The sequence below is a fragment of the Dendropsophus ebraccatus genome, chromosome 1 (assembly GCF_027789765.1).
Source record: "Dendropsophus ebraccatus isolate aDenEbr1 chromosome 1, aDenEbr1.pat, whole genome shotgun sequence".
NCBI lineage: Eukaryota > Metazoa > Chordata > Amphibia > Anura > Hylidae > Dendropsophus > Dendropsophus ebraccatus.
Window position 1 is genome coordinate 66,752,686 of NC_091454.1, and position 21,571 is coordinate 66,774,256.

At 43.2% G+C, this 21,571-nt stretch overlaps 1 protein-coding gene across 1 annotated transcript; it reads right to left on the reverse strand.

Moving 5' to 3' along the window:
- Nucleotides 1–686: 686 nt before the first annotated feature.
- ATP6V0E1 (ATPase H+ transporting V0 subunit e1) lies at nt 687–16,635 on the reverse strand. The gene is made up of 4 exons (XM_069955050.1): nt 16,437–16,635; nt 10,952–10,999; nt 2,302–2,414; nt 687–1,120 (listed from the first exon to the last, which is right to left on the reverse strand). The coding sequence occupies exons 1-3, from the start codon at nt 16,538–16,540 to the stop codon at nt 2,321–2,323; spliced, it is 246 nt and encodes an 81-aa protein (XP_069811151.1). The 5' UTR covers nt 16,541–16,635; the 3' UTR covers nt 687–1,120; nt 2,302–2,320.
- Nucleotides 16,636–21,571: the final 4,936 nt, after the last annotated feature.

Below are 21,571 nucleotides of genomic sequence, written 5' to 3' on the forward strand. Positions count from 1 at the left end.
TCTGGATACATTGGATGCAGCACTAGTTTGTGGTATAGAAGCCGTACATATTAGATAGCTGCCAGCTAATATCTAAAAATGTATATATTATTACAACATACCAAGTGGGATATGTCAGGCACCTCAGATAGGATAGGACAATGTTTCTTCTATTAATGGCACACCTCAGGCAGGACCTAAAACGGCTCATACCCATGAGATAAGTCAGCTGAGTTTACCAATATAGATCTACGGGAGAGAGCGCGCTCCTCCGCTGCAGCCGCTCTCCGCTGTGACATGAGAGTTCTGCCATGGAATTCTGCCTATTTTACTCAGTATGAACATAACCTTAACCTTTAAAACAGCAAAACATGTAGGAAATACACAGCGCTTATGATTTTTATATAACTATTTTTTATTCTCCTAAAAACACAAATTCCAAGAGTTGTGGCAATGATGAAAACCAGGAACAGAATGTACTTTGTTGAAAATATGAAGAAAATTCATAAATAAGGCACAAATATTTGGACATCATTCAATACTGAAGAGAGAGAGAGAGAGAGAGAGAGACGGTGAATACTTTTCCTGCACTGGTATCTAATAATTCATAAAATGTATAAAATTTGGACAATCCCTTACCCACCGAGTACAACATTTTTTGGGGATTTAAAATTATCTGGTGACAGAGGGTAGCTTAAAGGGGTTATCTTTACCCATGGCTCAATGATATGAATGAATGTTTCCTCCATAGTGTACCATCCCACCATCTGGTGTCCTTCTCATCCATTGGTTGTGGTGGTGTGTATATATACCACTAGGGCCATTAGGGGACAAAGTCACATGTCTATAGGATATTACACATCACTTCATTAAACCAGTTTTTTCAAAATTTTCCAAGGTTCCCAGTACTGGTCTTAAACCCTCCAAATCCCAGAATAGCAGAATTACTAGATTTAGGATCTCAAATAAAACTTCATAAAATGTTACTCCCAAGGAGTGAAATGTTAGTATTTAGAGTAAAGAGAAATTATAGTGTCCGAGCATTAGGAAAGCATCAATTGTGAACATTCAAGTGATACAAATATTAAGGCATTGTAGGGAATGGAAAAGAGTAAGGCAAGTCTTCGGTCGGGTTATTTCCCTAAAAAACAAGAGAGCAGAATAGATTAGTTATACTAATGCAACATGAATACAATACTCCAAGCCCTGCTTTTTAACCCTTTCTATAATACAATTAAAGTAGCTTGTAGTGCTCACAAATGGCCCTACCCCGTCTGCACATGAACACCGGACTGACTGTAAGGCCATCCTCAGGCTGTCCAGTCAAAGTGTCTGTTAAAGGGGTACTCCGGCGAAAACCTTATTCTTTCAAGTCAGCTGGTTTTAGAAAGCTATATAAACCTGTATTTACTATTTAAAATCTCCAGTCTACCAGTACTTATCAGCTGCTGTATGTCCAGCAGGAAATGGTGTTGTCTTTTCAGTCTGACACTGTGCTCTGCTGCCACCTCTGTCCATGACAGGAACTGTCCAGATCAGTAACAAATCCCCATAAAAAAAACCCTCTCCTGCTCTGCACAGTTTCTGTCTCAGACCAAAAAAAAAAGAAAACAAGATTGTGACACAGTGCTCTCTGCTGCCACCCTTGTCAAAGACAGAAACTATGCAGAGCAGGAGAGGTTTTCTATGGGGATTTACTACTGATCTGGACAGAATCTACATCTATATATACACCTACATTTATCCTGTTCCGGACAGTAAAATTATGCAATTTTAACTACCATACCATAATAAAGAAAACAAAATTATCACTTTAGGTTATCATTTTAATGCATTAAAACACACAAGAAATTGTACACTGTAATTTCAAACAATGCAATCTTTAATATACAGTATTTGTAAGGGCTGATTCACCCATCTGTAGTCCTCTTAGTGGCTGCAGAAAGAAAAGAACTACAGAGGTGTATCAGTAACCATCTCCATTTGCACAGACTATTCATTGAGAATTGGTGATCCGAGCTGCAACTATAGACCACACAACGACTATGGATGTGTGTATGGTGCCCTAGCAATGAATGGGTCCGTGCAGACATGCAAATGCAGACAGAATAAATGACTCTTAGCCCCTGAAAAACAGCTCTAAAGTCTTAGCCACTAGGTGTCTCCCTTCTCTGCAATCAGCTGTTCCCTATAACCCCTAACCCCTCCCTTTCTGTGTTGCTGCTGTTTTCTTCAATAAATCTGTAAACCGCAAACTGCATTATTATATAGCTATCCTATGTACATATTATTGGACAATCTCATTCTCTAAATCACTCTTACCTTGATAAGGCAAAATGGTTTAAGGCCAATGGTGTTTCAGGTAGTAGATCACTTCAGAACTTAGCTGAGGTCCAAATAAAGGATTTAACTGAGACAGTATTGCAATGAGCCAACTGTATGTGAGAATATTAATAAAATGACAACATATTAGATACAACAGATCATGACCAGGAATCAGGCAGATTTATAGCACTGTAAAGAATTTACTAAGTTTTTCTTAGATGAAATGTATCACCTAGATATTGAACAGTTCTAAAAAAAAAAAAAAAAATCAACTGGTGCCAGAAAGTGCAAGAGATTTGTAATTTACTTCTATTAAAAAATCTCCAGTTTTCCAGTACTTATCAACGGCTGTACATCCCGCAGGAAGTGATGTATTCTTTTAAGTCTGCACAAATGTGCACATTTTCTGATGAAGGAAGCTGCTGCTTCTGAAACGCGTAATACCTGTGCTTTTACAATAAACTCTACTTTTCTTCTATCTGCATCGTGGCTGTGAATTCTCCGGAGCAGCGCTGGTCCCCAGAAGGACCTTTTGGCAATTTTTCTCGTCTACTTGCATTCTTCCCACGGGCCCCATTTTCCTTTTGGGAGCATCCCGGTGAGCCCATCCTAGGACTAGCTCGCAGCTCCAGCACGGAATACAGCATCACCATCCGAAACCATCGAGTACCCCACACAAGGGGTGATATGCATCAAGCCCAAGGTGCGAAAAGGTGAGCCTTCAATCACTAGTCTTCGCCCACGACACTGTCCTCAACGGTATCACACGAGGCGCTGCCTCTCGCCCTTTTTTTCCTCCTCCTTTCTTTTAAGTCTGACACTGTGATCTCTGCTGCCACCTCTGTCCATGTCAGGAACTGTCCAGAGCAGTAGCGAACTCCCATAGAAACACTCTCCTGCTCTCCAGGAAAGAATACCACTTTCTGCAGGACATGCAGATGATAAGTACTGGAAGACTTGAGATTTTTTTAATAGAAGTGAATTACAAATCTCTAGCACCAGTTGATCTGACTTGTGTGTTTTCCAAGCATGCTGTGTAAGCTGTGCAGAGGTCAGTGTGTGGGCACAGAAGGCTGAAGGGGAGTGGTGACCATCAACTACAGTATATACTGTAATTCTGCCTGTGATGATACTGAGGGGACTAAAAATGTTGTCTATAAAACAGAAAAAGTAAGCTTATTAGGCTTAGTGGCCGGAAAAAAAAAAAAAAAAAAAAAAAAACACCAAAAATTCTTTAAAACATTTGTTGACATGAAAACTTTATAAACTTGTGGAGTATGAATTTAAAAAAAAAAGTTATCGCAAGCAACCTATGAAGCCCAGAGGTATATTGATCAGAGGTCTGCTGGGGAAAAACCTTGTGATTTGCATGAAAAAAATAAATTAAAAATTTTACTAGAATGTGCAGAAAATAATCTGTCACTTCTTGCAGAAAGGGATTCTCAGGATAGCTTTGCCAGCAACGTGTTGTTGCTAAAAGCTGTCAAGGCTATGGGAAATTCACATTCCCACCAAGTGTATATAAATCCTTCAGCGGCACACGGCTGCCATTTATGACGGCCTGTAGGGCTGTCTGCAGAGCGCTACACACAGGCTGCTATTTTACGCTGTATACATGCTTCCAATGCCCACACAGATTTTTCAATTCCCACTGTAAAATGCATAATGCATAGCTGCATATTTGGGGAATAGTTTTTTCTTTAAGTGTGGTATATTGCAACTGTTCTTCCCTATGGTCCCATCATATACATGACAGTACATTGAGGCTCTGAAGCCATTGTAATGAAGAGACAGTAATCACATTGTGCATCTGTAAAGTAAACTGTGAATGCTGTCAGAGTAGCATCCTCAGGAGGGTTATACACTCCACTTTAGAGTTTGTTGCATTGCAGGGTTTACGGAAAAAAACAAAGCACGCAAGGCAGAGATTGCAGAGCTCTTAGAAAAGAACGTGGTTATGTAACGCTGCCCCAGAAACTTCAGCAGCTTCTCGAGATGGATCCTTCGCTTCAGTTCACCAGTGAGGACTGATCCCATCGCACAGAGAACCCTGTAACACACTATAGTATAATAAAGGGACTGTTGAGGTGCCACAATACAACAACCACTATACAGGATGGTAGGCTGTTTCACTACAGACAGATCAGTAATGCTTTCTCCTGTACCAATCAGATACATTACCAAGTTCCAATGGCAAACCTGTGTTTATGCTCATGTCACCATAAATGTCTGATTTGTATTACCAGTGCAGCACTCACAGTATTATGCAGTGAATATGCAATAAAGGTCTACAGCTCAGGGAAATGCATTGTGTGCAGCTCTTCCAATGGATTCCTGAAGAATCTATCTGACCTATACTGTGGCCACAAAATCACTGCAGACCTTCTGCAGTCTGTCAGGACTACAGAATATTCAAACCAGACTTGTCCTCTATTTTACTGCTGAAAAGCTTTCTAGTAGAGATTTTCTTTAGTAGAACTCAAGCACAAACCTTTAGAGCAGAAGACCATTCAACTCAATAGCAATTTGCGCAGAATAAGGTATTAAAGGTTTCTAGTGACTAGAATGTCTGGATGAGATAATAGGGAGGATACAAGGAGTATGCATCTGCCGTATATGTGCCTCCACCATCCACTATCTCCACCAACTGGTTCTTCTGTTATATAAATCACAACCAGATGGGGAGAACTAGGGGGAAGATGTGGCCATGTGGACATATTGATGTTTGGCTTTCTACTCTGACAACTAAGGGAGTCGCCGGCCTGTTTGTCTCCACAAAGACTTCAATGGAGAGGACCACAGCCATATGAGGTTGTAATAGGATGGTCAGGATGGCTGAGGGAAACGACGTCCACTCACCTCCCCGGTTCCAGCAGCAGGTGCCGCATCGCGGCGCTCCAGTCCCCGGGCGCTTCCTGGTGTTTGACGTGGACCCGAGACGATACGTCTCAGGTCCGCTCAGCCAGTCAGTGACTAAGCGGACCTGAAACGGATCCCGCCTCTGTCACTGACTGGCTGAGCGGACCTGAGACGTGACGTATCGTCTCGGGCCCGCGTCAGACACCAGGAAGCAGGCGGAAACCGGAGCGCCGCGATGCGGAACCCGCCACTGGAATCGGGGAGGTGAGTGGACGTCGTTTCCCTCAGCAACCTACTCCCTGGTGTCAGGAAAAAAAATGCCCCCCCCCCCCCCCCCCCCCGCCGGACTACCCCTTTAATATGCTGCACATGCAGTACAGCTGGTCATAGCTCACCTATGTGATTTTTATACATACATCTTTTTCTGAGTGGATTTCCCTTTAAAATCAACCTGTAGAAAATTCTGCCTTAGCTTGATGGAAAAAAAATACAATTCAGATCCTCCATGAAAACACACTTGTGTAACTATGGTAATACTCCTTTACCTGGGAATCTACAGTGTAACACCAGACCTACATACTGACATATGCTATTGATGCAGTATATATAATCCTTTGTATAATCTGACGAGACTTTATCCCTACATAGTATTTATACAGGCACCTAGCCAAAATACCAAGCATGCTGGGATCAGTAGTTACATATGTCATATAGTGGCAGCCTCTCTGTGCATTACAATATCTTTCCTATTTATTACATGAATGATTTTTAAGTGTAATAAATAAGATGGAACACATTCTGACATAAATGGCTGTCTTTAGAGAATAATGTGTACAGTGTACACTAGTAGTAAAACCATCAGGTCACACAACAAGATGTTACCAATAAAGATCTGCCCTTTGTGGTAGAAACCAGCAGGAGTTAACATGAGCCTTCAGCTGGAGCGTGTGTGGTGGAAACTGGGAGCAGGCCAAGAGTCTGGACTAAATGGATCTCATGACAACCTGCTGGCCTGCTTTCTATCAGGGACGCAGAGGCATTCCACGGCATCAGGAGCCCCACCGCTTTACCTTCACACATACAAAGACTCTCTTTGAAGTATATTCCATGTTTCATTATTACTATTAACCATTGCTTGGAGACAGCCTTTATAGATTGCATGTCTATGGGAGTCACAACAGCACCATCCTTGTGGCCACAATCACAGGAAGGAGGATACTAAAACGGGGTTGTTGTTTCATTTTGGGAAATAAATAGCATAAGAGCTGTTTGGTAGTGGCAGTGTATGGTACATGGGCTGGGTATACCTGTGTAGCTGGTCTAGTAGACCTTTATATGGATTCTAACAGCATTTTACTGCATTCCTTCAGAAGTAGAAGTGTCATCAGTGCCTCCTACTGGACGTAGACACTCTGTACGAATGTCCAACCCATAAGGCTAGTGCTACATGGCAAATCTCAGTCGCTCAACTAGGAACTACTGTGTTGCTCAACTCCAATCATTTATTAACGTTCCAACCACTCATTCACATTGTAACCCAGAAGTGCGACCACAACCCTGCTTTCCAGGGCTGTGGAGTTGGTAAGCCGCAGCTCCGACTCCGTCACCTGAATTTTATCAGTACCGACTCCCGACTCCTGCTCCTTCATAAATGGCTGGTCATATACCAGGGGAGTTATTTATCACACTGGCTCAGCAGCTTCTCCCTAATGTCCTACATGATGCTGAGGTGACTTCTGAGGGAATAAGGAAACATATAAAGCACCTTCTCCTGTGTGTGCAGTGGATGCAGCCAGTCTCCAGCCTCCATGTCCTGAACTACTCACAACTAGACAAGATGGAGCAGGTGGTCTTTTCCTGCTGACAGTTTTCTATGTTTCTAACTAAATATTCACCATACACAAAGAAATACTGCTAACAATACCAGATCCCTGTGATATAGAGGTCAGCCATAGCGATATACAGGGGGTCACACATAGTGATATAGAGAGGGGTCACACATAGTGTTATAGAGAGGTGTCACACATAGTGATATAGAGGGTCACTGTGGGGGTACGCAATAGCACGCACACACACACACAGCCTGCTGCAGCCATAGCATACACCCATACAGCCTGCTACAGCCATAGCAAACACACAGCTTTCTGCAGCCATAGCGCACACCACACGCGAACACACACACACACTCTGCTTGCTAAGGCCATAGCGTGCACACACACACACACACAGCCTGCTGCAGCCATAGTGCACACACACAGCTTGCTGCAGCCATAGCACACACCGCGCACACACACACACACACACACACACTGCTTGCTAAGGCCATAGCGCGCACACACACACACACACAGCTTGCTGCAGCCATAGTGCACACACACAGCTTGCCGCAGCCATAGCACACACCGCGCGCACACACACACACACACACACACACACACACACTGCTTGCTGCGGCCATAGCACACATACACACAAGCCAAAAAGACAGAAATGGCTGCACATCGCACCCATGGCTGACACGAAAGCTTATTCAGCTACATTTAAAACCAACATCAGAAGTTAGTATATAACTTGGCCAAACCATATTGCCTCATGTACCATGTGCAGGTCTTCTGATACACATGAGTCCCTAACCAAAAAACATCACTGTGCCGGTCACCGACCACAATCCCCGCAAAGCGTGCGCAAACAGTGAAGGGGGGCCACGGAATGGCCCTGCAACCCCATCGTCACAGGACCAGACCCTAAAGGGCCCCCCCAGACCCCGCAGGCGCCACCGGCGGAAAAAGTGGACGCCAAGCAACACAAGTGTGAAAAAGCTCCTACCTCTCTCCATTCCTCTGCAGGCAGAATGGGAGAATACCAGGAGATCCCCCCCTTATGTACACAGGTGCTTCCTGCTAATTTGGATCACATGGATCAGCCATAGGTGTGAGGTGCAGCGCTCTTTTTTCTTCCCTGAACCGCATTTAGTTTCTCTCTTTTCTCCGTGTTTTGCACTCCTCCTGGTGAGACCCACATGACCGCAATTAGCAGGTCTTTTCCCATTCTGTTTGCAGCAGCTATGGTGAGCGCAATACCTCATCCAGACTTGTGCTTTTTGGGGGCGACCTTCTCCGCCGGCGGTGCTGGCCGGGTTCTGGTGTGGTGTTTTTGGGTCTGGTCCTGTGGCATGGGGGTCGCAGGGCCGTCCCATGGCCCCCGTTCCCTGACTGTGCACGCCTGCGGGGTTGGTGGCCACTGACTGGCACGGTGTGGACTTAGTGTAGGGACCCATGTGTATCAGATACCTGCACGATGGTACATGGGGCAGTATGGCTTGATCAATTCATACACAAAATTCTGATGTTTTTTATTTAGCCTAGGGGCACTAGTATCAGCCATAGGTGTGAGGTGCAGCGCTCTTTTTTCTTCCCTGAACACATACACACAGCCTGCTGCAGCCATAGCGCGGTATACCCATCTGGGACACTCATGGCATATCCATTACTGGAACCTGCATCTATCTTTTGATTAAGGGCGCCCCGCCTTCTGGACTTACATAAACAGAGTAGCACGTGGGCTACGCCATTTGCACAACTCCCTTTAAAGTCAATTGGAGTAACATAAATTGCATAACTTTCCAACCAGTTAAGACAGCCAAGAACAAACCGGAGGGAGCTGTCTACCAGCAGATAGATGTGGGTGGGACACTTATGGTATACCATGTGTGTCTCAGATGGGTTTATCAAGTTAAAGAGGCTTAAAACATAACTAGCTATCAGCCACGCCAGAATCTCCTGCAAAAGGAATTGTCACCCATCTCTATAAGCCTGCTTTGGGGTTCTTGCCCCTTGTCAGCAAAGAGTTGGTTGGATGAGGGGCCCCAGATCGCTCTCTGGGAAGTTAACAGGTTGCTGTTTGTACTTTTGATATCACCGACTGACATAAGAAGTCATATATCACAGGCATTTTTCACATCATTTGTACCATGAAAAACTTCATAAAAGTTTAAAGGAGAAGTCCAGCGAAATTTTTTATTAAAAGTATTGTATTGCCCCCAAAATTTATACAAATAACCAACATACACTTATTACGGGAATTGCTAATAAAGTGCTTTTTTCCCTGCACTTACTACTGCATCAAGGCTTCACTTCCTGGATAAAATGGTGATGTCACGACCAGACTCCCAGAGCTGTGCGGGCTGTGGCTGCTAGAGAGGATGATGGCAGAGGGATGCTTAGTGTCCCTCAGTGTCCCCCTACTATCATCCTCTCCAGCAGCCAAAGCCCGCATAGCTCTGGGAGTTGGGTCGTGACATCACCATTTTATCCAGGAAGTGAAGCCTTGATGCAGTAGTAAGTGCAGGGGGAAAACACTTTATGTGCATTTCCCGTAATAACTGTATATTTGAGATTTGTATAACTTTTGGGAGGGTAATGCAATACTTTAATAAAAAATTTTGCCGGACTTCTCCTTTAAGCCTAATGGGCAAAATAAAAATTGCAAGATTACAGTATTCATTTTATCAAGGTAATATTCTGACGACATTCCCTTTAAAGGCTCTGTTCACACACTTTGTTTTGATGCTTTTTATGGCAAAAATCGATGCAAAAATATGTCAAAAACATAAATGTGGGAACACAGCCTCTGGCCCCTTTCACACATCAGTATCACACTGTTCACAAATATAGATCCATAAGTGTGGACAGTATTGCACCTATTGATTTCTATGGCTCTTTGTACACATCAGCATTTGTTACTGATCTGTGCTCGGGCCATGATCCATGACACAAGAAATACTGACAAGGATTTAATAGGTCTGTACAAATTGCAGACTGCTTACAGAATAGAGTAAGCATCCACACTTTCATTTCAGAGTCATTGCCTGCTTTTTTTCCCCCTCAGGCAATTTAGCTCTTTTTGCACACTTCCAAGATACGGATGCATTGCCAAGGACTTTTTACAAATGTGCACAAAAACATTGCAACCAACAGACCCAGGCAGAAGAAAATAATAATACTGATGTATAACAGTATCCGGAGGGAGGCTGCCCAACACTATAGCTGATGGGTGACAGCTATTCTACCCATTATACCCCACACAGCTGCATATATATATTTTATATTATTTAGATGTGTTGATGACAGATATACAAGTGTGAAATCGACTGAGAGTTATACAGATTGCTACAACCCAATACAGGCTTTATTTATGGATTTGCTTCTTTAATGACAATAATTAAATATACAATATTTAAAGGGAAATTATTAGCACCACTGTTATGTTCTTAAGGGGGAAGGGACACTGAGAAAGGGACATCTTCAGCGCCACTGTTGTTAAATCATCAGCTTAATTAATATGTAAATTAGCCGTTTTGGTGCCTTGGGGCAGGACCACAGTCCTCCGTGCACCAATTCACCCACTCCTTATGAGTATTCACCCATCGCTCAGCAGTGATAAGTGCCAGACTGATGTCAATGCAAAGAGCCATCTCTATATTTACAAGGAGGTCACCTAATTTACATATCAACTAAAGTGAAGATTTAATAACAACGGCACTGAGGATGAAGGTAAGAAAATGGGAACATAACAGCGGAGTCATGTAGCCTGCTGTTAGTTTCACTTTAAAGTTAAAATCTTCCCGGAAGAGCCTTTTACTAGGACTGTATATAGTAGACAGACAGGGTTGTGTTTATGGTTAGGTTTGTTGGCCAACAAGACCTGTCATCAGCATATCTAATAATCTGGAAGAAGGGCACGGCAAAGTCATTGCACACTGTCACAAAATACAGCTGTTTATACTTACAACAAGTAGCAGCAGACCGCACACGTCACCAGCATTGTATTGATGACCCTGGAAAAGAGGCAAGAATTAAAAATAATACAGTGAACTGAGACTTCATATACAGGTCTTTTAAACATAAGATTATCATCTATAGAATTAGTACGGGGGGTTTAATAAATACAATGGAAAATTCAGACACACTGGAAAAGCAAAGCTTTAGTTCCCACTATTTTTCAATATGGAACATTTTAGATTGTCTAAGGAACATTTCCTCCTAGACAGCTTCCGATTACCACCTAGCAATAACCCCTGTGGTCAGTACATGACACTGTCATACCTCCACACTCCTTCTATACATAGGGAATGGCTCGGCACAATATGGTATCCTACCGTTTGAAGCTGGCCATACCATTGCCCTAACAATGGACTGAGCCGGCAGTTACTCCCAAGACCCCCATACACAGTGTGAATGTATTCAGAACAGGGAGACGAAGGTAAGCCACTGTCAGATACCTCTCTGATAAAAAGTGTAATTCAGCTCAAACCAAAGAAATCCCTATAAAACCGGTGGCACTCATATATAGTAATTTGAACATACATTAACAAGTTAACTTTGGTTTAGCTGTGCATATCTGTATTACTTATATAATGTGTTGTTCCACGTGTTAGTGTCACTGAGGAGTGTCTAAAGAGTATCAACTGCACGAGTCTGCTTATTATATCATTTTTAGAGATGAGCGAACCGGGTTCATGTTCGAGTCGATTCGAACCTGAACGTTCGGCATTTGATTAGCTGGGGCTGCTGAACTTGGATAAAGCTCTAAGGTTGTCTGGAAAACATGGATACAGCTAATGACTATATCCATGTTTTCCACATAGCCTTAGGGCTTTATCCAACTTCAGCAGTCACCGCTAATCAAATGCCGAAAGTTCGGGTTCGGATGGGCTCCAGGTTCGCTCATCTCTAGTCATTTTATCAGTATACGTTTTTTGATCAGTTCCATATAAAAAGTAGGCACAATCTAGTTTTGTAGAAACGTCACATGATTAGTTAGTAATAGAAGGGAAGTAAACCTCAATAATGAACACTTCGGTCACTCTGACCTTTATCAATGAGGTATATCAATGCACAGAAAAGAAGGTAAGTGCCGTACTTGTAGTGTCAAGAATGACTCTGAAAGTCAGCTGGTAGCTTGCGGCCGAAGCACTACCACTCAGTCATTCTTGACACTACAAGTACAGCACTTACCGTCTTTTCTGTGCAATGAGATACCTCTTTGATAAAGGTCAGAGCGACTGAAACATCCGTTATTGGGGTATACTTGCCTTCTATTGAATTCCTGACTAATCATGGGAAGTTTCTACATAACTAGATTTTTATATATAATAAAAGAAAAAATTATAGCAATAAATAAAATGATAGGCAGATAATTGCGCAGTTAGTACTACTATCTATATTGCATCATTTTAAACTTGCACCTGTGTGGTGTAAAAAGTCTTACAACTTTTAAAAACTGAGGATTGTCTGACACTGATGATAGCCACCCTGCTGTGTCACCCCTCTACTTAATATGCAAAAAATCTGCAGAGACATCATCACGTTTTTCTATAACGTCAGTCAGCTAGCCCTTTAAAGGAGTTATCCAGCCCTCCAAAAACATAGCCACTTTCTTCAAGTGACAGCACGGCTCTTGTCTCTTTCCAGTCTGACACAGTGCTCTCTGCTGCTACCTGTGTCCATAACAGGAACTGTCCAGAGCAGTAACAAATCCCCATAGAAAACCTCTCCTGCTCTCCAGACTGGAGAGAATACACAATTTCCTGCAGAACATATAGCAGCTGATAAGTACTGGTAAACCTAAGATTTTTTTAATAGAAGTAAATTACAAATGTCTGACACTTTCTGGCACCAGTTGACTTTTTTTTCCTTTGTTGAACTACCCCTTGGTATCCATATCTGCATAGATATGGTAGATCCACAGGATATACCATAAATGACTGATAGGTGCAAGTACCTGTGGTTGGGAAACTCTCGCTGATGGTAATGGAAGTTGTGCACGCAACATCTAAGTTACGGAAACAGAACAGCTTGCAGTGCTATGCTGTTTCCGGGACACCTTATCCTCTACTGAAATAAGGCCATTTCTGGTTCCCTGACCACCTCAAACAAGCAGGAGGGGGCAGTAGGACCCGTCATTCTACGATATGAGGTGGGGCATGATTCTGTCACACATTTATGGCATTTTACAACCCATCAAAATTTTCTAAGAACAAACTACAATGATATAAAATAAGAGAATAACCCTGACCATAACAATACCATGCTGCCATACCTATACTTCAAATGCCCCTCACTGTGGTCTGTTATTCCAGATACAGCAATGATATCGGCATGACAGGTGATTGCTGCAGCCAATATTACTTATTTCCTTAAAGGGGTAGTGCGGCGCTAAACATTTTTTCACAAAATAATACAAGTTATACAACTTTGTTATGTATGTTATGTAAGTCAGTGGCCCTCTTCCCCGTGTTCCCCCCACCCCGGAAGTGTGGTGCATTATACTCACCGCAATCGTTGCTGAGCAGTTGATGACGTGGCAGAGGGGGGCCGGCCTGAGGGACGGCTGGAGCGGTTCGGCCGGCCTCCCAAAGATGTCGTCATTGTCCCAAGATGGCCGCGGGGGTGCGTTGGGGGCGACAGTAATGCAGTGAGTATAATGGACCACACTTCCGGGGGGGGGGGGGTGGCTGGGGGGACCATCCACTTACCTAACACACATTACAAAGTTATATAACTTTGTAATGTGTGTTATTTTGTGAATAAATGTTTAGCGCCGCACTACCCCTTTTACTTACATTATTGTTAGCCATTTTTTATAATTGTACTGGGTTAGATAACCCCTTTAAAGACATTATAGATGAGGACCACTCATTTTTAAGGCTGTGAGGTACTGCCCAGCCATGTAATACTACACAGCCTATACAATCTTTATAGGTATAATGGTAATTTATATCAACATGACATTATTATATAATATAATTTATAATAACATGATATATTCACTGCATTTGATTGCACAAAACATGTTTTAGATGCAACTGGGGTTCCTAGCAATAAAATGTTACTATCTATATAAATATGTAATGGAGATTTCTTCTTTGTATACAGTGGTGTTCCCTGTGACCTGGCCAGGCATTTTCCTGCTGGAGACATCTAGACATATCTCGTTTCACACACACAAACACTAAGTTTGAGCGGCTTAAACAGGTATAAACAAATGAAGGTTTACACAACAAACGGGCCAGCCATTGAGGCATTGTAGAGCAGCCATGTCAACAAGCCAAGAGCTAGAGAAGGCAGAGCGATACATGAAGGAAAGATGTACCTGCTGATCTAGGGCTCTGCTCCTGTTACACTGTCACAGGATATGCTGCATAGGGAAGCAGAGCGGACAGCTTATCGGATGGTGTCTCCATTTCTATACTCTTTGAAAACATCTAACAGATCCTAATAAAGGAATGGCTCTCATAAGAAACATACAGTGGAAGATTCAAGCAATCTAACCATAGTATGTCTGTTCTTTGTTGTCCATCACCAAAGACCATTCATACTGACTAACAAGTTTTCTTCATGTGACTGTATTAAAGGGCATTTCCTCCTAGTTTGGTGCTAAATATATGGTTATAGAGAATGATGGGTCACCCTTAAAAATACTGCCTGGCGTCTAGTTTACATTGATGCAATGAGGTGATCATTTAACCCTTTAAGACTGGCAAACGATCTAGCAGTGTGGAACTATGGGGAAGCTTCTGGTCACATGGGGTACCATCATATATACCAGGGCTCATCACTGATCCTCATTCTAGGAATCCCTGACTCATACCGAGACACGTATATAACAAAGAGCAGCATAGATAGGGAAGTTGTGGATACTGATATCCTGTAATACATGTCCCAGTATCTACAATGGCTACAGATATCCTGTAATACATGTCCCAGCATCTACAATGGCCACAGATATCCTGTAATACATGTCCCAGCATCTACAATGGCCACAGATATCCTGTAATACGTGTCCCAGCATCTACAATGGCTACAGATACCCTGTAATACGTGTCCCAGCATCTACAATGGCTACAGATACCCTGTAATACATGTCCCAGCATCTACAATGGCTACAGATACCCTGTAATACGTGTCCCAGCATCTACAATGGCCACAGATATCCTGTAATACGTGTCCCAGCATCTACAATGGCTACAGATACCCTGTAATACGTGTCCCAGCATCTACAATGGCTACAGATACCCTGTAATACGTGTCCCAGCATCTACAATGGCTAGAGATATCCTGTAATACGTGTCCCAGCATCTACAATGGCTACAGATACCCTGTAATACATGTCCCAGCATCTACAATGGCTACAGATACCCTGTAATACGTGTCCCAGCATCTACAATGGCTAGAGATATCCTGTAATACATGTCCCAGCATCTACAATGGCCACAGATATCCTGTAATACTTGTCCCAGCATCTACAATGGCTACAGATATCCTGTAATACGTGTCCCAGCATCTACAATGGCTACAGATATCCTGTAATACGTGTCCCAGCATCTACAATGGCCACAGATATCCTGTAATACTTGTCCCAGCATCTACAATGGCCACAGATATCCTGTAATACTTGTCCCAGCATCTACAATGGCTACAGATATCCTGTAATACATGTCCCAGTATCTACAATGGCTAGAGATATCCTGTAATACATGTCCCAGCATCTACAATGGCTACAGATACCCTGTAATACGTGTCCCAGCATCTACAATGGCTACAGATATCCTGTAATACATGTCCCAGCATCTACAACGGCTACAGATATCCTGTAATACATGTCCCAGCATCTACAATGGCTACAGATATCCTGTAATACATGTCCCAGCATCTACAATGGCTACAGATACCCTGTAATACGTGTCCCAGCATCTACAATGGCCACAGATATCCTGTAATACGTGTCCCAGCATCTACAATGGCTACAGATACCCTGTAATACGTGTCCCAGCATCTACAATGGCTACAGATACCCTGTAATACGTGTCCCAGCATCTACAATGGCTACAGATATCCTGTAATACGTGTCCCAGCATCTACAATGGCCACAGATACCCTGTAATACGTGTCCCAGCATCTACAATGGCCACCACAGTCACTTCCCTAATGCCTGGGTAATGATGGAGATTCACTCTTCCTGAACACTACACTATGGCTAATGACCATGGCTAATGTCGGCGACCACCCATGTCACATGCCCACCAACCCCCTGCTAGATACAATTGCAGCACACAATAAACCTATTGCACTGTCCCTTGGATGACTGTGGTGCTGGTGCAGTGACAGGGCGCTAGGAGGAGCACAGATGTCACCGATCGGCCGCCCAGTACTCGGCAGTCGGGGCTGCGCTCACAAGTCTGCAGAGAGGAACTCCAAACTTCTCACACTCACCCTCGATTTGGTCCTTTGGGGACGAACCAGGGCAGCACACCCCCCACAATGCCCCAGAACACGGTCATGACGATTATAGGGATGAGGAGCCCGGGATACGCCATGTCGTCACTTCAGGATACACGAACACCGACGTGAACCTCCGCAATTCCGTCTACTGCTCTTAGGACTAGCAGTCATGTGACTACACCTAGCCCCGTCACGTGACAGGCAGGACACGCGCTCCCGCCCACGCCTCCGGAATGTAACACGATCCGCAGAACAATAAACGCTAGAGGACAAACTGTACTTGTGGGAGACATCTTTCCGGAGACCTAAGATATACCTAAAATGGCAAACGTTTGGGGAGGCTGGGAGTAGGTAGCAACCGTAGTGTGTCGTGTCAAGTGCTTGTATTACAGGTCTGTAGCCAGGGATGTATTTACCACTAGGCACCCATGGTCCGGTCCCTAGGGAAGCACCAGGGAGCAGGGGGGAAGACTTTTTTTTTTTTTTTAAGTCTCCCACCTCCCATTCAGACTTGGCAGTAAATTTGGTGTCTTTTCAAAGGGGGTATTGGTGGTATTGGTCAGGTCTGGTATGACAGTGTTAGGGGCCTATTCCACGGAGCGATAATAGTCCGAAACGGCCCGATTCGGTCGATTATCGCTCCGTGGAATAGATCAGAGAGAACGATCAGCCGATGATCGTGTCATTGGCTGTTCGATCATTTAGGTTCAAACCTAAAATCACCGGTCGCCTCCCGCGGATCGCTAGGTGGAATAGCGGGCGGGGCGGGCACAGGTCTTCTCCTTCTCCCGATCCCACGCGTAGCAGCAGCTTCGGAGTGGCCTGACTGAGCTGACAGAGCGCTCAGCCAATCACTGGCCAGGACTGCAGTGGCCAGTGATTGGATGAGCGGTCTGTCAGTTCAGTCAGGCCACTCCGAAGCTGATGCTGCCGCGCGGGACCAGGAGGAGGAGAAGACCTGCACCTGAACAGGTAATGTATGAAACAAGGGCTGCAAGGACATCGCTAACGATGTCCCTGCAGCCCTCACTAACAATTGTCGGGCAGTGGAATAGGCCCAGTAAACAAGCGCCGATCTAGCAGATCAGTGCTTGTTTACATCGTTGATCAGGCCCTGCTCGGCACGTGGAATAGGACCCTTACTCAGTCACAGTATGGTGGAACTGGTCAGGTCTGGTGTGGCATTGTTAAAGGGGTTATCCAGCGCTACAAAAACATGGCCACTTTTCCCCCTCTCTTGTTTCGAGATTGGGTGGGGCTTCAAACTCAGTTCCATTGAAGTAAATGGAGCTTAATTGCAAACCACACCTGAACTGGAGACAAGAGAGGGAGGAAAAGTGGCCATGTTTTTGTAGCTCTGGATAACCCATTTAAAGGGGTTATCCTGTGCTACAAAAACATGGCCACTTTCTTTCAGAGACAACAAAACTTTTTTTTTTTTTTCAACATTTTATTGATTTTTGTTATTTTGACGGAAATATATTGTACAATATATCATGTATTACAATATGAGATGTTAGTTACATAGCAACATAGCGTATAAGAAAAATTTACAGTACTAGGCTGCGTTCACACTACGTATATTTCAGTCAGTATATTTTAGTCAGTATTGCAACCAAAACCAGGAGTGGATTGAAAACACAGAAAGGATCTGTTCACACAATGGTGAAATTGAGTGGATGGCCGCCATTTAATGGCAAATATTTGCTGTTATTTTAAAACAACGGCTGTTATATTGAAATAATGGTAGTTATTTACTGTTATATGGCGGCCATCCACTCAATTTCACCATTGTGTGAACAGAGCCTTTCTGTGTTTTTAAACCACTCCTGGTTTTGGTTGCAATATGAGGACCACAATACTGACTGAAATATACAGCCTACTACAGTGTTCAAATCAGAAATAAAATGTCCAACAGTGAGTCCCTTGGAATGTTCCGTAAGAGTTGATTAACGGGAAAGTTGTAGTCTGTAGTTGGGGAACATCACCAAACGTGCACAAATTATACAGTTAGAACAACACAACTCTTGTCTCCAGTTGAGGTGCGGTTTGCAATTAAGCTCCATTCACTTCAATGGAACTGAGCAGCAAAACCCCACCCAAGTTGTCTCTGGAAGAAATTGGCCATGTTTTTGTAGCACTGGATAACACCTTCAAATGTGATGCTTGGAGCTATTACTTACCAATCCTAAGCCTAATGCTGCGTTTACACTAAGCGATAATTCGCCCAATCGATCGTTTAACGTTTTTGAAGCAACAATTTGGTTTTTATAACGATCAGCGTTTAGACTAATAAATCGTTAGAAAAATCGTTATTGCAAACATTTTTAAGACTGCTTAAACCGATCTTTTACATAGGGTGAATCTTTGAAAGACTTTACACAAAGCGATCTGCAAATTTTTAGCGAACGACGATTTGAGAACATGTTGAAAGATCAAAATGAACAATTTTCGCTCGTCGCTTGATCTGTTTACACTGCACAATTATCGCTCAAATCTGATCATTATTGTGACAATTCAAACGATAATCGTTCCGTGTAAACGCAGCATTAGACTGATCAGATAGCAATATGATGTTTAGAAATAAGGAAATCCTGATGCTAATTGGTGAGTGTAGATGGGGCGTCTGCAAGTTTAGTGTCTAGGGCAGCAGCTGGTAATACAGCCCTGTCTGTAGCACAGCCCATAGTGCCACAACATGCCCAACAAGACACGTGGAACTAATAAAAGTATGTCTCCTAGAGCTGATGTGAGATAAGGCACACTGACCTCACCTCTGCTTAATAAAGTGCGTGACATGAAGCTAAAAGCTCACAGGTGTAGGACAATGCATGATAAATAAGGGCTAGTACATTATGTCAATGTGCAGAGGGGACACACGCTTGACTGTTAAACAAAGCATAGCAGTGTATGGAACCATGCCTGTAGTGTATACATCCTGTATCGGCTGGGTGAAGATGTCAAACAATGGCCCATGTTCATACTCTGTGTGAACATGGACTAAAAGCGAATACATTAATAGCAGGCAAATCTCCCTAAATAATGGCCAAAATGAGTAAATACAGTAGTGATATTGTAAAATACAGTTTGATATTACTTACATATAGAATGTGGAAAGTCTCCGGTATGCTCAGTGGAGGAAAGGGGTGATCATAAAGGGGTGGGGGGGACACATAGCTGGAGACAGGGACAACGGCAAGCCTCATTGTCCTCTTTGAATTAAATAATTTTATTTAATGTTTTATGAAGAGATATAGCTGAGCGAAGATCTTATAAAAGTGCAATATGTGAGTATTATAATTCACTACTCAAAGAAGCATTCTTTTTTTTTTTTTTATTAAATTCCTAAACAAAAGAAGGCTAATACTGTATTAAACCATAAACATCCTTTATTAGTACAAAAAATTTAAATCACAACATGAAGTAAAATTATGCACTCCTCTGTGAACAAGCAGTACGCGAAACGTGCGTTAGAGGTGGTAGCACACAGCTCATATCAGGTACTGTCTTTCTCCCCATTTGTTGGAACTTTGTATGGCATTGTAATTTCACAATATTTATTAGTCTATTTGATTCATCTGGGTTGGGTGCAATACTGGGCAATTAGTAAGTACACGGCAGAACATAGAAGCCAATGCAACTGTGCAGGGTTTATGGTTTAATATATAATTATTGTGTGCATTTCTGTATAGGCCATTTTAGATCTTACTATATTTTACATAGACACACTGCTTATACCTATATGTTACAGTGCATCTGGATGGTACCTCTCATGTGCATAATTTTACTTCATGTTGTGATTTAAAAAATTTTTGTACTAATAAAGGATGTTTATGGTTTAATACAGTATTAGCCCTCTTTTGTTTAGGAATTTGTTGGTAGTGACCTGGGCAGGTCAGTTGGTCAGTTTTTTATTATCATGTATTGGGGCCCCAGCTGCCGACGTACTTATATACTCAAAGAAGAAAGGATCCTCTTCAGTTCAAATAGTATTGAATGCTTTATTGGACATACATATAACACCGACGCATTTCAGACCCCACTGGGTCCTTAGTCATGGTTTTCTGAGGTATATTTTGCTGCATGCATAACGTCCATAGAGGGAACAGATGAGGTAATTTACTGTTTCAACATCTTATAAGGAGCACATGAATGGCGCCAGGCATAGCCGACGGTTATCCAGCGCTACAAAAACATGGACAAACTTTTCCCCCTATTTTTGTCTCCAGGTCAGGTGCGGTTTGCAATTAAGCTCCATTTACTTCAATGGAACTGAGTTTCAAAACCCCACCCAAACTGGAGACAACAGTAGGGGGAAAAGTGCCCATGTTTTTGTAGCGCTGGATGACCCCTTTAACCCATCACTACTAGGCTAATGCTTACCTGTCAGCCTCTCTGGCTCCAAACTCAGCCAATCAGTGCGCAGTCCCATCTCAGCCACTGATTGGCTGAGCAGGATGCCTGAAAAGCAGGTGGGAGCGCGGCCAGGTCATGTATTAGCCCGGCAGTGAAGGGTTAAGTGGGCAGGAGCTACATTCTTGCAGAGGAATGGAAATCTGCTGCATGTAGAGCCATAGGAAATGATACTACAAAGTATCACAGCCAATTTAGCTGCAGAACTCACTGCAATGCAGTATGTGTGAAACCGGCCTTAGGCTGCATTCCCACGTTTCATGATCCTGACGGATCACGGACGTGGAATGCATGTACCGGAGTCCCCCAGCGCCCGGACAGCATCTGTAATTAGATGCTGGGAAGACTGTATTCATAAGCACCGCGCGGCTGATTCAATACAGCACGGTGCTTATGAATACAGTCTCCCCCACTCCCAGCATCTAATTGCTGTCCGGGCGCGGAGGGACTCCGGTACATGCATTCCACGTCCGTGATCCATCAGGATCACGGAACGTAGGAATGCAGCCTTAAAGTGTCAGTTATTACTATCAAAATCAACAGTTGATGTGATCTAAAGAAAGTTTACAATTTCTTTTTAGTTATCGTGGAAAACATAGCTTCCTGTATTTACATTTTTTTCCCCCTTTCAAAGAGTCACAGGACATCCCAGGTCATCTGAGCGCTCACAGAAAGAAGACAGTCATGTGATTGATGGACACATTGAGCCGTGA

What these genes read in the sequence shown, in the direction of transcription:
- ATP6V0E1 (XM_069955050.1), bottom strand. Translation starts at nt 16,540, where the DNA reads ATGGCGTATCCCGGGCTCCTCATCCCTATAATCGTCATGACCGTGTTC. An exon ending in CCCAAAGGACCAAATCGAGG is followed by an intron (nt 11,000 to 16,436) that starts GTGAGTGTGAGA and finishes CCTCTTTTCCAG; the next exon opens with GGTCATCAATACAATGCTGG. An exon ending in GCGGTCTGCTGCTACTTGTT is followed by an intron (nt 2,415 to 10,951) that starts GTAAGTATAAAC and finishes TCTCACATACAG; the next exon opens with TTGGCTCATTGCAATACTGT.